The sequence below is a fragment of the Ochotona curzoniae genome, unplaced genomic scaffold (genome assembly GCF_017591425.1).
Source record: "Ochotona curzoniae isolate NIBS_2020 unplaced genomic scaffold, NIBS_Ocur_1.0 contig_4148, whole genome shotgun sequence".
In the NCBI taxonomy this organism is placed as follows: domain Eukaryota; kingdom Metazoa; phylum Chordata; class Mammalia; order Lagomorpha; family Ochotonidae; genus Ochotona; species Ochotona curzoniae.
The window spans coordinates 6,164,008-6,177,775 of record NW_024466146.1 but is presented as its reverse complement, the minus strand read 5'-3'; the positions used below and the strand labels follow the sequence as shown (position 1 = coordinate 6,177,775).

The window sequence follows — 13,768 nt, the reverse complement described above, 5'->3', positions numbered from 1 at the left end:
TTTATAACCATAATCAAAACAATACTGACAGTTGCTCTCAACTTCTTAGTCCTCACAAACTAATAATTAGCAATATATTTCAAAGGATGAAAGAAAAGGGAAGGTAACAGAGAACAAAAGCTTCTATAACTTTAGGGCAAAATAAAGTACCTTAAATAATAAAGACTTTCAAAATAAAAGCTGTCTTGCTAGAAAAAGTTTGGCAATAATATTAAAAACAATCAGCCTGCGAAATCCTACCTGTTATTCCAAGCTTGGAGCACTTCACAGAGGCTTTGCTTCTTGGCAATGATGGACTCAAAGATGGACTGTAACTGCTGAGGGGTGTCCACAGAGGAGGACATGAGCCTTGCCTGCATCTTCTCAATCCAGTTCTTGAACTCACCCTCTTCCATCTACAAAGAACACAAACTATTTCTGAAACAGGACTCAGAAACTCAAAATCTTCTGACAAGTTAATAATTAACTTTAGAATTTCTATCAAAAAAATTAATTACCTCTTTCTGTGCAAAGATATCTTCCATTTTTTCCTCTCTTGTTTTACTGAATGTGTCAGTTTTCAAAGATGCAAGTCTTTCGTCAACAGCAAGATATACCTGTGAAACTCTTGATAGAGAAAGCCAAGCACTTCAGTGCATGGAATTAAACTTTCTATCTCACATAAACAAAAATATGTTCCACATAAAACTGTAACTAAAATGTTTTCTCTAAGCAAAAATCAGACATAATTTTTCAGAATTAAAAAGACCTGAAAAGATATCCTGCACAGTAGGGAAACTACAAATAATTTAAGTTGCTTTATATTTCTTTACAGAAAAAAGAGACTGGAAGACAGTGCTTCCACCAACAATAAATATTAAATGTTTGAAATAATAGGTCAATGAACCCTGGATAGCTCATAATGCAAATATGCGTGTATTAAAACATCAAATAACATTTCACCAACTGTCATTTTATATGCCTGTTAAACATTTTTAAATACAAAAGAAAATATCATACGACTTTGATACCTTCTATTTTACATTCTATAAAATGCCTATCTTTTTTTTAACACTAGGAAATAGTCTATGACTTTAAATCCAAGTGAAAAAAAAAAAGAAACCCTCAGGATATCTAGAACACAGGAGTGATTTACCTATAACAGGAAAATCTATGTTGACTGCTGTCATATACAATACACAATTTGAAAATTAAAGTTGACATTTTCAATGACACTTAAATGAACAAATCTGACACACTGAAGTAGCTATGAATTACAGAAAGGGCTAAACAAAAAAGTACGATCAAAGAAACTAAAATTAAAACTTACTTTTGGAAAAAATCCTTTAGATCCTGAAGAAGGGAAACTTTTAATGGGGCCTGACGTTTGATGAATATTTTGGGAAGCGGAACACATACTTCAAGAAGCCGAATAGGAGAGTAGCTGAAAGAAAGAAACACAAGTAGCAGAAAAATGTGATATTTCAATATGTTAAACAGATTTACATCATGATGATAAATTAATTCCTATGACACAACAAAGAAAATTGTGTCTATGAAATGTCATGCCAGCACCATGGAATAGCAGATTAAGCTGCCACCTGCAACACTGGCATACCAGAACACTGGTGCAATTACTTGTTGCTCTGCTTTCAATCCAGCTCCCTGCTAATGTACCTGGGAAGCCAATGGAACAGGCCCAAGGGCTTGGACCCCTAAAATACCATCCCTTGTTTAGGAGAGACTTTATCCTTTCAATGCAATATGGTACAATCATTTATCTTTTATGGGCTATTTATAAAAACAGAAATACCTCTGATGTCTCCGATATGCTCTTTCTCTGTGAAGAAAGAGGCTTGTTTTTACAACTAGCTTAGACATGAAGTGGTCAATATATTCCCAGATCCTGAGAATTCTTGAGTCTGTTTCTTTCTTTTTTAAAAGATTTATTTATTTTTATTGGAAAGGCAGATATGCAGAGAGGAATGACAGAAAGATCTTCCATGCACTGGCTCACACCCCAAATGGCCACAGTGGCCAAAGTTGATCCACTCAGAAGGTAGGAGTTGGCAACTTCCTGGTCTCTCCTATGAATGTAGTGTCCCTAGAATTTGGGCTATCCTCCACTGTTTTCTCAGGTCACAAGCAGGAAACTGGAAAAAAGTGGATCAGCCAGGACACAAAGCAGCACCCATACGGAATGCTGTACAGGGAGGCGTTGGATTAGCCAGCTGAGCCATTGAGCCATCCCTGAGTCTAATTCCTTTGCATCTGAAGGTTTCTGTTTACTAGCTACACCCCATTTTAGCTAAAGATTCAGAATTCAAAAGAATAAAAGTGATAATAATAATAAATAAAAGATTTTTTAAAAAGAAAATTAAAAAAACAAAATTCTAACTAGAAAGATTTCCTGGGGGGGTCTACCATACACATGCCAAACACATTATAAGAATTCAAGATAAATCATAACAAGATAAACAAGAGTTCAAATTCATGTCTTCATAACATTAAGCCATAACAACATTCAGACAGAAACAAAACAAATACTGGGGGTCAGCATCTCACAGGATCACCAATTTAAGACCCAGCTGCATCATTTCGAATTCCCTAATAATGTGCCTGAAAAAGCAGAAAAGGATGGCTTAAGGGTTTGGGTACCTGCACCCATGAGGGAGCCCCAGATGTCTGTCTTTCTCACTTTCACTCACTCTCTAACTCCCTCTAACTTTGCCTCTCAGGTAAATAAACAAATATTTTTAAAATGCTTAAAACATATATCAAATCCTTAGTACTATTAGAATAAAAGTAAAGCAAGAAAGTAGGGAGTGATGGGGTAAGAAGGTGCCAGGGCAGGTGAAATATGAACACTAACTTGCAGGCAGAGCCAGGAAGGAAACACTAGGAAGATACCCGGAGCAGCAGTTTAGAGAGGTAAGTCTAAGCACAAGGTGGGGAATCTACCTACCCCGAGGCCCAGTTAGGGGGATGGTGAAGGGAAAATAGTAGCAATGAGAGCAGACAGGCCCTGGGCAGATAGAACCTGTGAACTTAACAGCCAGTAAATGGTCTCCGACTTTTACTGTAAGGGAAACAGACACCCACGGACTGTCTAGAGCAGCAGAGTGTAACCTGAGGTGATTTTCCTGTAAGAAAAAACCTGGGTTGATGGCTACATTAGCAATAGATCACAGCCCTGAGGCCAAAGGGAAACTCACCGCAGCAACTACAACAATCTAAGTGAAAGAACAGAATCAGTCCCAAAAGGTAGTGAGAGAGGTGGTGAAGAGCATACACATCTTGGCTGTATTTTGAAAACAGGATCTAAAGGCTTTCTCAAATGATTTCATATCACAATGGTAACCATCAATTCTCTGAACTTGGAATTTTTAGTTCTATCAGAAACATGTTACTACCTTTATTCTAGTTGCTATCCTAACCAAAATTCTGACAGGCTTTCAGAAGCGAATATAATGTTAATGTGGTTCATAGTAAAGGATAACCAACCAGAATTCAAACCGTCATGACTCCACCGCTTATATACTCTACAAGTGACCACATCTACTTCTTCGGGTAAGGAATAAATAAAATAACAGGGAATGCTCTTAGCCAAGAAGTTCAAATACTCAAAAATTAGTTCAAATTAGTAATAGTGGGAATGTTGCAAAGTTTCAAGGGGTTATGTGATCTTATGCAGGGTTCTTTTGATTTCTCACCTGAAGGATGCCACCATCTGGTTATAGGAGAAATACTGGTGATAATCATGGTGGATGGAGTGACCACAAGGCTCAGCATTGGCTCTCCGAGTGTACTGGTACCCATAAAACCTAAGTTCAAGGTACTTTGCAAATGACATAGACCAGGATTCATTGGAAAGTGCAACAACTGGGGTTACCTGGAAGTCAGTAAACACAGTCTAGTTATACATGGAGAATATATTAAAAATTAACACAATTAACATACTTCCTATTCTAATGTAAATCTAATAAATTCTGACTGAAGAACACTGGGAAAATAATAAAACTTCAAAGGTAGTTAGGATTAGTGGTGACAGAGTAGAGTAACATCACCTACAATCCCTACACCAACATCAATACACTAGCATATGCTTACATTCTTTCTAAATATGAATAGACATATATAATATAGCAAATAACACAGTAAATATTTGCAAATACAATCATTCTTGTAATTAGTCTCATGTCATTATTTCACTGTATTTTAAATATTTTATTATTTAATGTAAATTTCCGTACATATAGAAATGTTGTGTAACTTTTTGTGTTTTTTTTGAAAAGCAGAGTTCCAAGCAGTTGGTTCACTCCCAAAATGCTTGCACTGCTAGGGACTGCAGTCAGCAGCTAAAGTTGAGTGCCAAGGCCAGGACTGGAGTATTTAATTAGGGTCTTCCACAGGGTGGCAGCAACACAGTTACATAGGATATCCCTGTGGTCTCTCAGATCCTGCTTGCATAAACAGGAAGACACAGTTAAATGAGGAGCTGGGTATCGAACCAGGCACTTCAATATCGGACATGGTTATCTGAACAAGCATTTCAACCACTAAGCCAAACATGTGCAACTTTGTAAAAGACAAAGCATCCTATTACAAATAACTTGTCCCTTCGGATGTCACTTAAGACTTTATACATTTTTCCTTATTTGTATGATACCATGATGAACACCTTCATATTTTCATACTTACAACATGAATAGTTCCTTGGAATAAAATTAATAAGGATAAGAAATAGTGGGTCAGAGGGACAAATATGTATATGGTTGCTCATACTTTATGCTACATTGTCTTTCAAAGCAGGCATATTGGTTTACAATAATCTTTAACAGTAATTGAAAGTGTCAATTTTCCTGCTTTTTTTTTAAGATTTTTTTTAAATCATTTTATGATACATTTCCATAGGCTCTGGGATTTCCTCTCACCTCTCCCCAAATCTCCCCCATTACTGGTTTCCCCTAAATTATTACAATGGTATAATCTTTCATAAACAGTCATATGTCCACCATTCTGCTAATTAAGTGTATCCTGACATTGTAGGCATAGACTATAACAGAGAGTCCAGCATCCTACTGTCAAGATATATTTAACAGTTTCACTGGCAGTCCATCTTTGATTTTGAAGTAGATATGCATAATGTGTTTTATCTTCACATCTGGGAATGACAGTCTGTACGACATAGCTACTATACATCCCCTTAAATGAAAACCATAAAACTAAATTAACAACAGAAAGAAAAACATAAAATTTACAACATGAAGCTAAATAACATAATACTTAATGACTAATGTATTGCTGCAGAAATGAAAATCAAAAGAACTTCTTGAAGAAAATAATGCTAATGGAGCCAGCCCAATATCCTAGCAGCTAAAACCTCACACTGCATCCACTGAGATCCCATATGGGCTCCGATTCTGGTCCCAGCGGCTCCACTTCCCATCCAGTTCCCTGCTTGTGGCCTGGGAAAGCAGTAAAGGACAGTCCAAAGCATTGGGACCCTGCACTCACGTGGGAGACCCAGAAAGCTCCTGGCTCTTGATTGGCTCAGTTCTGGCCATTGTAACTACCTGGGGATTGAACCAATGAACAGAAGTTCTTTTTCTCTGTACCTCCTTCTCTCTGAATATCTGCCTTGCCAATAACAGAATAAAACAAATCTTAAGAAAAAAAAGGAAAAATGCTACTGTATGACCTATGTGTCACTGAAGAAATAAGAGAAATTTTTCTGAAGAAATAAAAATAAAGACAAAAATATTAAAACCCATGAGATGTAGCAAAAGCTGTATCAAGAGGGACATTTTTAACATCACAGGTGCTTACAAAAAAGTAGAAATATTTCAAATGATCTGATAATGCATCTGAAGAATTTATTAAAAAATGAACAGGATGCAAGAAATGACAAAAATCACACCAAAAATAAAATTGAAGATACAAAACTACAAATTGCAACAAGAAAGAGCCATTTTTTAAGATGAGAAAAATAAACTTTTAGTAAGACTAGCAAAGAAAATCAAGAGAGAAAACCAAGTGAAATTAGAGATGAAAAAGAAAGCATCACAAGAAACTAGAAAGGTGATCTCTTCTTGTTAAATAGATCCTTTGGTCATTGTGCAGTGTCCTGCTTCATCTCTTTCAATATTTTTCAAAGTCTATATTATCTGATATAAGAATGGCTACACTATTTCATTTTTCATTTTTATTAACCCAGATTATCTTTTTTCATCCTCTTACTTTCAGTTTCTTCAAATCTTTGTTCTAAGATGTGTCTCTGTAGGCTACAGATGGATGGGCTTTGTTTTTTGATCCAGTCTGCTAATCTATGACCCTTGGCTGATGAGTTTAAGCCATTTATATTCAGGGTTAATACTGATAGGTAGTAATTTGATCCTGTCATTTTAGCAATGGATTCTTCCTTTATTTAGACTTCTTTTGTTGTTTTATTGGACATTCTCATATTTGCTTTTGGTTTTGGAAGGTATTATTCCTTTTCTGTCATCAGACCGCATTTTTTTTTTAAGATTTATTTATTTACTTGAAATTCAGAATTACAGTGCAGAGGAGACACCAAGAAAGGATCTTTCATCACTGGTTCAATCCTCAAGTGTCCACAATGGCCAGAGCTAAGCCGATCCAGATCTCACAAGTGGGTACAGGGTCCCAAGGCTTTGGGCTGTTCTCCACTGCTTTCTCAGGCCACAGGCAGGGAGCTGGATGGGAAGTGAAGCAGCCAGGACATGAACCAGTGCCCATATGGGATCCAGGGACATGCAAGGCAAGGACTTTAGTCACTAGGCTAGTGTGCTGGGCCCAACTGAACATTTCTGTAAGTGTCACTTGTAAGGCAGGACTGCAAGAGGTGTATTCTTTGATCTTTTTACTGTGAAAGAATTTTCTTTCATTTTCAAAGACAAAGGAAAGCTTTGCTAGGTAAGTTATTCTGGGCTGACAATTTCTTCCTCTTAGAATCGGAAAACGTCACTCCATTCTCTTCTGGCCTGTGAGTTTCCTCTGAGAGGTCAGCAGTAAATCTGACTGTGGTTCTTCCATATATTAACTGATTGTTTTACATGTATACTTAAGGATCTTTTCCTTGTGTTCAACCAAAAAGAGTTTGTGTCATGGCAAAGATGACTTTGGTCAACCCTATTTGGAGTTCTGCATCCCTCCTGTATTTTGCTTCCCAATTCTTTCTCCAAATTAGGGAAATTTCCCATTATTATTTCACTGAATGCATTTTTAAACCTCGCTTCTCTTTCTGTGCCTTCTGGAATTCCCATGAGTCTTATGGTCCATATTTTAATAGTTTCCTTTAATTCTTGAGCACTTTGCTTAGCTTGATTCAGTTCCTCTTCAAGCTTTTGGGTTGTTTCATCATCGTTGAAGGAAATGTCTTCCAATTCTAAGATTCTTCCTTCTGCCTTGCTCATTCTATTGAGGCTTTCCTCCAGATTTTTAATTTGTTCCACTGTGTTTTAATTTCTAATATATCAGCTTTCATTCAATTCACTGCTGCTATTTCCTATGTAACATATTCCTTAAATTCCTTGGACTGCTGTATTTGCTTCTTGTTGTTAAGAAGCTTTATAACAAGTTTTTAAAATTCTTTATCCCCCTTTTTCTCAATGTCTTCCTCAGTGAACTCTGAGGCTGACGAAGACTTGCTCCTTTGTGGCGGAGGCATCACTAATATTCAACGCGCACCTGTGTCTTGCCCTTGGTCACTACTATTTTGGTTAGCAGATTCCTTTCCTTAGGGCTGCTTTCTAACCTATGTTGCCCACTGGTCTACAGGTTGATTTTGCTGATTCTGTTTGGTACCTGTTTCTTCATTTGCAGTCTTAATGTCACTCCCTCTGCCAGGTTTCATTCCGGGACTCTTATGCAAGGCTTCCACCACTGTTTCCATAGCTCTAGCTCCTAGCACATCACTTTCCAACCCCTCTAATCCTGTGCTAATAGCTGCACTGTTGTCTGCACAGCATTTCTCCAAGTTCAAGCAGTACCTGGGATTAGGAAGACACCAGCTGTCCTAAATCTCTGGATTGTCAGTGGTGCCTGTCTTGCCTGAAACCTGCTGGCTGTTAGGTCTGAGGGCGAACTGGACCTGTTTTGGGTAAACTCCCAGGATGCCACTTTGGTACTATTTTCCCTGTGAGACCAATAAAATAAGCTGAGCCAGACATAAGTTCTCTCCTGGCTCAGTACCTGTACAATGAGTATGGCTCATTGATGTTGATTCAGCCCTACAGCTTTTTCCTCAGTAACAAAATGGCACCTAATGTGGCACAGGTGAGGATCTGAGCTGTGAAATCCACCTTGTTCCAGCACCCACCTGCTTGGACTCTGCCACTCTACTTCTACTTGTGATTGGAGCAAGCGAATCAGCAGATTGGGCTTTTCTATGCCTGGGTACACATCCTGAACTCCCAGTAAACTCCCCTTCTCACCTGACCACTGGTGGAGTTCTGATCACTGATCGCAGAGTATCTGATTACTGCAATACCACTCCACTAACTCTGCTGCTTCCCCATGTCCACAGATCTCCAGGTGTCCCTCTACCCATCCTCTCCTATTTCCCACCATAGAGCCCTTTCTGCTTTGCCCTGGCTAATGATCTTCTGCTTAAACGTGTCCTTACCCTATTCCTCCAAATCTTATTTTCTCTCAATTTTCTCATTTTCATATTAACCTTAAAAATTATAAGCCTCTGAAATGTGATTTATCAGCTAATAAATTATTAAAGACAGTTTATTATTTTCATTTAGGCTTTTTTTGACTACTAGTAAGTAATATGTATTTGCATGTCTCACTATTTATATTAAATTCCTTTGTCATGACTTCTATTTTTCTATTATCATGGCTTACACAAACTGATTATTAGTATTTAAGTATGCTAATATATAATTTTCTTGAAACTAGAACTTTGTAACCATCAATCTAGATTTCATATACAAAGGTAATTCAAAAAAGTTGTGAGAAATTGAATGAAAAGTGTTATTTTAGATCAAAACTTCTAAAACTTCTTATGATGGGTTATCAGACAAGATTGGGCGCATTCAGGGTGGGAGGGCCATAGACATGATGGGTTATCAAAAAGTTCATATAAAAAGTGTGGCTTAAAAAATACATGAATTCTGCAACAAAATACAGGATACTTCAAAAAAAATTGTGAAAAAAATGTTAAATAAACTTATAATGCTGCAAAAAATTTGTTTCTTTTACTACAGACTCCTCATTACTAGCTATCTAATGGAAACTAAAGACCTATAAGAACAAGTGAAATAAATAAAGACCAATAACTACTAGAATAATTTCATGTTTGTTGCTTCAGGAGGAGCCAACTTTCATTTTGCATTAACAACTGATATTAATACAGACCTCACTATTGCTATCCACAATTTCTAAATGCTTTCCAATATACTTTAAAATAAGTCAAATAACAATGAGCTGAATTGTATACATATTCAAATAATCAACAAAAATTATATCTCAAAAACATGACACTGGCACTAGGCACTTACACCAGAGTTAGAATATTAAAGAAAGGCACACAAAAGATGTATAACATAAACTTCCTTTCTCACGAATGTACTGAAAACCAGTAGAGATCTATTTTAACATGGTCTCACCTGTACCATCTAAAACATAGGTTCAAATTCATTATAAAAACATCCCAATATACTAAAGTTATTATTTTATAAAACTATTTCCATTAGAAGACAGAAGAAATTCCTGATCCTTATTTCATTCCTGACGTCTAGCACAGTTTCTGACACATAAAAAGTACTAATAAATGTCTGTTGAATGAATAAACGAACACAATTGGGAATTGTCAAGATATGATCTCCAGATATTTTACCATATAAAGCACTTGCATTTTATGTAATGACATAAATTCCTAAAATAGAATGTTCAAAAAACAAATACTAAACTTATAGCAATGAAACATAAAATGCAATGAACACGTTAACAAACTATAAAGTAATACAAAGCATCTTCTTACCCTAAAAGAACTACACAAATAAAGACATAAGTGACAAAGAACAGTGATAGGATCTACTTACTTGTTTGCAGATTCTACACCAGGAATATGTGAGAATTGTATGCTGATAACCAGGTACCGGAGAATCCAACTCCTTCAGTATTATCTGCACACATCCTTGGCCATGGACAAAGCGCCGAATGTGATGCACCATGGGAGTATCGCAGAACATACTAGGACACTGATAAGAAGGCCTTTGACAAACAAGAAATTCCTTCTCACAGTAAGTATGAAACAAAGAAGGCACATATAAGAAAGACTGGCTAATTAGAACCACTGTCAAGGACGGGCAGCATCCTCCATAGAGGAGCAGTGACTACTGGCCATCTGTACAGGGACCCACGCTCCTCTGAGCTGCAGCTAAGCAGCCTGTCTTCAAACACAAACACAGTAACAGTTTCTACTTGTTAAGTACCTTTTATTTGTCAAATAATTTTAAAGCATTTGATTTTATCCAATAAAATCCTGACACAGAAGATTGTTAATCCCTATAGACGGGAATTACTTGCTCTTTGCCATGTAAATGGCAAGTGATAGCCCTAAGACAGAAACCCAGGTCTAGCTGAATCCAATGTCTCCCTTACTCTCATTTGAATCGCTGCAAAAAACAGTATTCTAAAAGTCTTGGTTCAAGATGGCAGGGAAATGAGATGGGCAGGTATAAGGAATATACTGGATGAACATCCCACTCTGAACAGATACTAGATTATACTGTGATCTATGGCATGAAACTGAGAATCATGTGATGAAATACTGCTCATGTTTGTTTTGGTTAGCAATTCTGCACATAAAAAATGCATGGGTACAATGCCAAGGTTTGACAAGAAGAGTAAGTTCTGTTCTTCTATCACACAGTATCATAACTGAGGCAGAAATCTAGTGCATATTTCAAAAATGCAATGTAAAAGAGAATTTTGAAGGATTTCACCAAAAAGAAAAAATACTTGTTTCAAGGTGATAAATATGCCACTCACCCTAAGTGATTATTACACAAATTATACAAAAATCAAAAGTACCATGTTGTGCTCCACAACCATACACAATTATGTGTGAAAAATACATATTTTAAATGCATAATGCAACATAAAGCAGAAATCTTCCCTTACCTGAAACAGTATCTTTCCAAGAATATTCCTAACGTAAGATCATTCTTCCCATAAAACTCCATTGTTACAATCCTAAAGGAAAAGACTGCTTTTTAAAGACATAAGAAAGGCAAACAACCAAGACATTTCATAAGACCACACATTCTGATTACCTACCAAATGTACTTACAATGAGACACTTAGGCAGGTACTATCTGATGTGGCTATGGGACAGAATTTGCTTCACCCAATGAAAAACTTTATATTAATCATGCTGTAGACCCTTTTCCACTCATGGGCTTATAAAACTATTTGGTATGTAAGTATGTATAAGGTGTAATGTTAATTAAGCAAGACTGAGTTGAGTTAGAAAGAGCTAATAATTTCCTTCACAGAATCTTAAGCCCTGTCAACATAAATTGGACTCAATGTCTCATGTTCTGTAGAATACACTTTTAATAAACATGGAAAATAGCAGCTCACATTCTTGCAAAAGAGCAAATTCCTAACTTTCTAACTAACTTGTAAACACACATAAATAAGTGTATCTGGTTTTATCCATTGAAACCCACTTCTTGCTCAAGCATGGACTGAAGGAGTCCATATGGCCTGGGCTCCCCAACCTGAAGTCAGCCTGATAAAACTATAAGGCTTCTGGAACAATCTATTGTCTCTCTGCTGGAAATGCGCATTCCTGACATCAAACATGAAAACATCTAGCACATTTGCTCATGGAAATAGTGCCTCAGAAAAAGCCAAATATGTTCTGTACTATTTTTTAAACCAAAAGTAACATAAAAACATATTATAATATTTATATGTGACCATATAATTTGTAGCAATGTAAAATGTGATTTTCCAGCAACCTATTTAGAATTAAGTTTTAGAATAAAACCCATTATTTAAAAAAAAGGTTCACTGCTCTCTTAAAAATGATGCCTAATAGGGCTGGAGCAGTAGCATAAGCCTCAGTCCATGGTGCTGGGATCCTATTTTGCCACCAATTGGGATCCCAGATCATCCAGCTCTCAATTTACACCCTGGAATACCAACAGAGGATGGCTCAAGTCCTCGGGCCCCTAAGCTATTTGAGGGTCCCAGAAGCAGCTCTTGGTTCTTGGTTCTGGACTCCTGGTTTCGAACTGGTTCAGCCCTGGCTGTTGCAGCCATTTAGGGAATGAACCAGCAGATAGAAAATTCTCCGTCTCTCCTTTGCTCTCTGTAAATCTTTCAAATAATAGTCAATAAATCTTTCAAAAAAATGATGCCTGAAAGGAAACACTACCTAAACACATATATTATCATCAAAATATTTAGAAACTAGCCTTTGTATGTTAACTTTTTCACCTTTTTAAGTACAAATTTCTCTTCTACACCTCAATTTTCTGACTCTTTAAATACTCTCACTGACCTACACGCACAAATAAACACAAATTTCATATTTCACACATTTACACAGTTCACATATGACCGGCAGTGTGCCATGTACCTAAAAACATCTATTGGCAATTTTAAGTTGTTGGGAATTATTCTTAAGTGAAACAGTTTAAGCAGACAACAGTCTTACCAAGGACTGACACAGGCACTGGGAGCATTGCTGGACTGGGCAGAGGAACTGCTGAAGAGAACACATAGTCTCTGGTGGTTAGCAGGGTTCAAACAGTCCACCTGCAAGAGAAGGAACACATGTGCAACTACACTTCAGAGCACATTCCAACCTCAGAGCATCCCTCTAAATGGGACAGAGCTCACTGTTGCGGTAACACCTTCCAGCATCATTACAGATCATTACAGATCACTACAAATCCTGGTAAGGATTTAAAACCACATCAAAAGAGCCAGCGCCTGTGGTGCCACACGCATAGGTGCCAGTTCAAGTCACAGCTGCTGTACTTCCAATCAGCTCCCTACCAATGCATCTGGGAAAGTAACAGAAGATAGCTGGAGTGCATGGACCCCTGAACTCTCATGGAAGACCCAGAAGAAGCTTCTAGCTCCTTAGAACCAGCCCCGCTCTGGCCACCATTTGAGAAGTAAAGCAGTGGATGGACAATCTCTAATTCTCTCTCTGTAACTCTTGACTTAAAAAAATAATAACAGAAATTTTTTAAGGTTAGGGTCTAAATACTCTACAATCCAAAAAGGCTATGCTGAACTTAAAAATGCAGATGTTTAAATAATGTGTCCTTCTTTATAAAACTGAATATATTTAGTTAACATTTTCTTACAAGAGTCTGAGTTGGGCCTGGCGGCATGGCCTAGCGGCTAAAGTCCTCGCCTTGAACGCCCTGGGATCCCACATGGGTGCCGGTTCTAATCCCGGCAGCTCCACTTCCCATCCAGCTCCCTGCTTGTGGCCTGGGAAAGCAGTGGAGGACGGCCCAAAGCTTTGTGACCCTGCACCCGTGTGGGATGCCCGGAAGAAGTTCCTGGATCCTGGCTTCAGATTGGCATAGCATCAGCTGTTGTGGTCACTTGGGGAGTGAATCATCGGACGGAAGATCTTCCTCTCTGTCTCTCCTCTTCTCTGTATATCTGACTTTCCAATAAATAAATAAATCTTTAAAAAAAAAAAAAAAGAAAGAGTCTGAGTTGATGGCTGGATACAATATCAAAATGAGATGTCTCAAGATCAATTCTCACATACTTATTT

General features: G+C 37.4%; 1 protein-coding gene across 8 annotated transcripts in view; it reads right to left on the bottom strand.

Moving 5' to 3' along the window:
- PIKFYVE (phosphoinositide kinase, FYVE-type zinc finger containing) overlaps window positions 1–13,768 on the bottom strand; it is an 87,739-nt gene that overhangs the window by 25,411 nt on the left and 48,560 nt on the right. For all 8 annotated transcript variants that reach the window (XM_040984569.1, XM_040984574.1, XM_040984571.1 and 5 more), the window contains 7 exons: window positions 12,683–12,783; window positions 11,137–11,208; window positions 10,053–10,224; window positions 3,693–3,871; window positions 1,310–1,423; window positions 498–606; window positions 241–395 (listed from right to left, as the gene is read on the bottom strand). In XM_040984569.1, coding sequence (XP_040840503.1) covers window positions 241–395; window positions 498–606; window positions 1,310–1,423; window positions 3,693–3,871; window positions 10,053–10,224; window positions 11,137–11,208; window positions 12,683–12,783 — 902 coding nt within the window. The remainder of the gene's footprint in view (window positions 1–240; window positions 396–497; window positions 607–1,309; window positions 1,424–3,692; window positions 3,872–10,052; window positions 10,225–11,136; window positions 11,209–12,682; window positions 12,784–13,768) is intronic.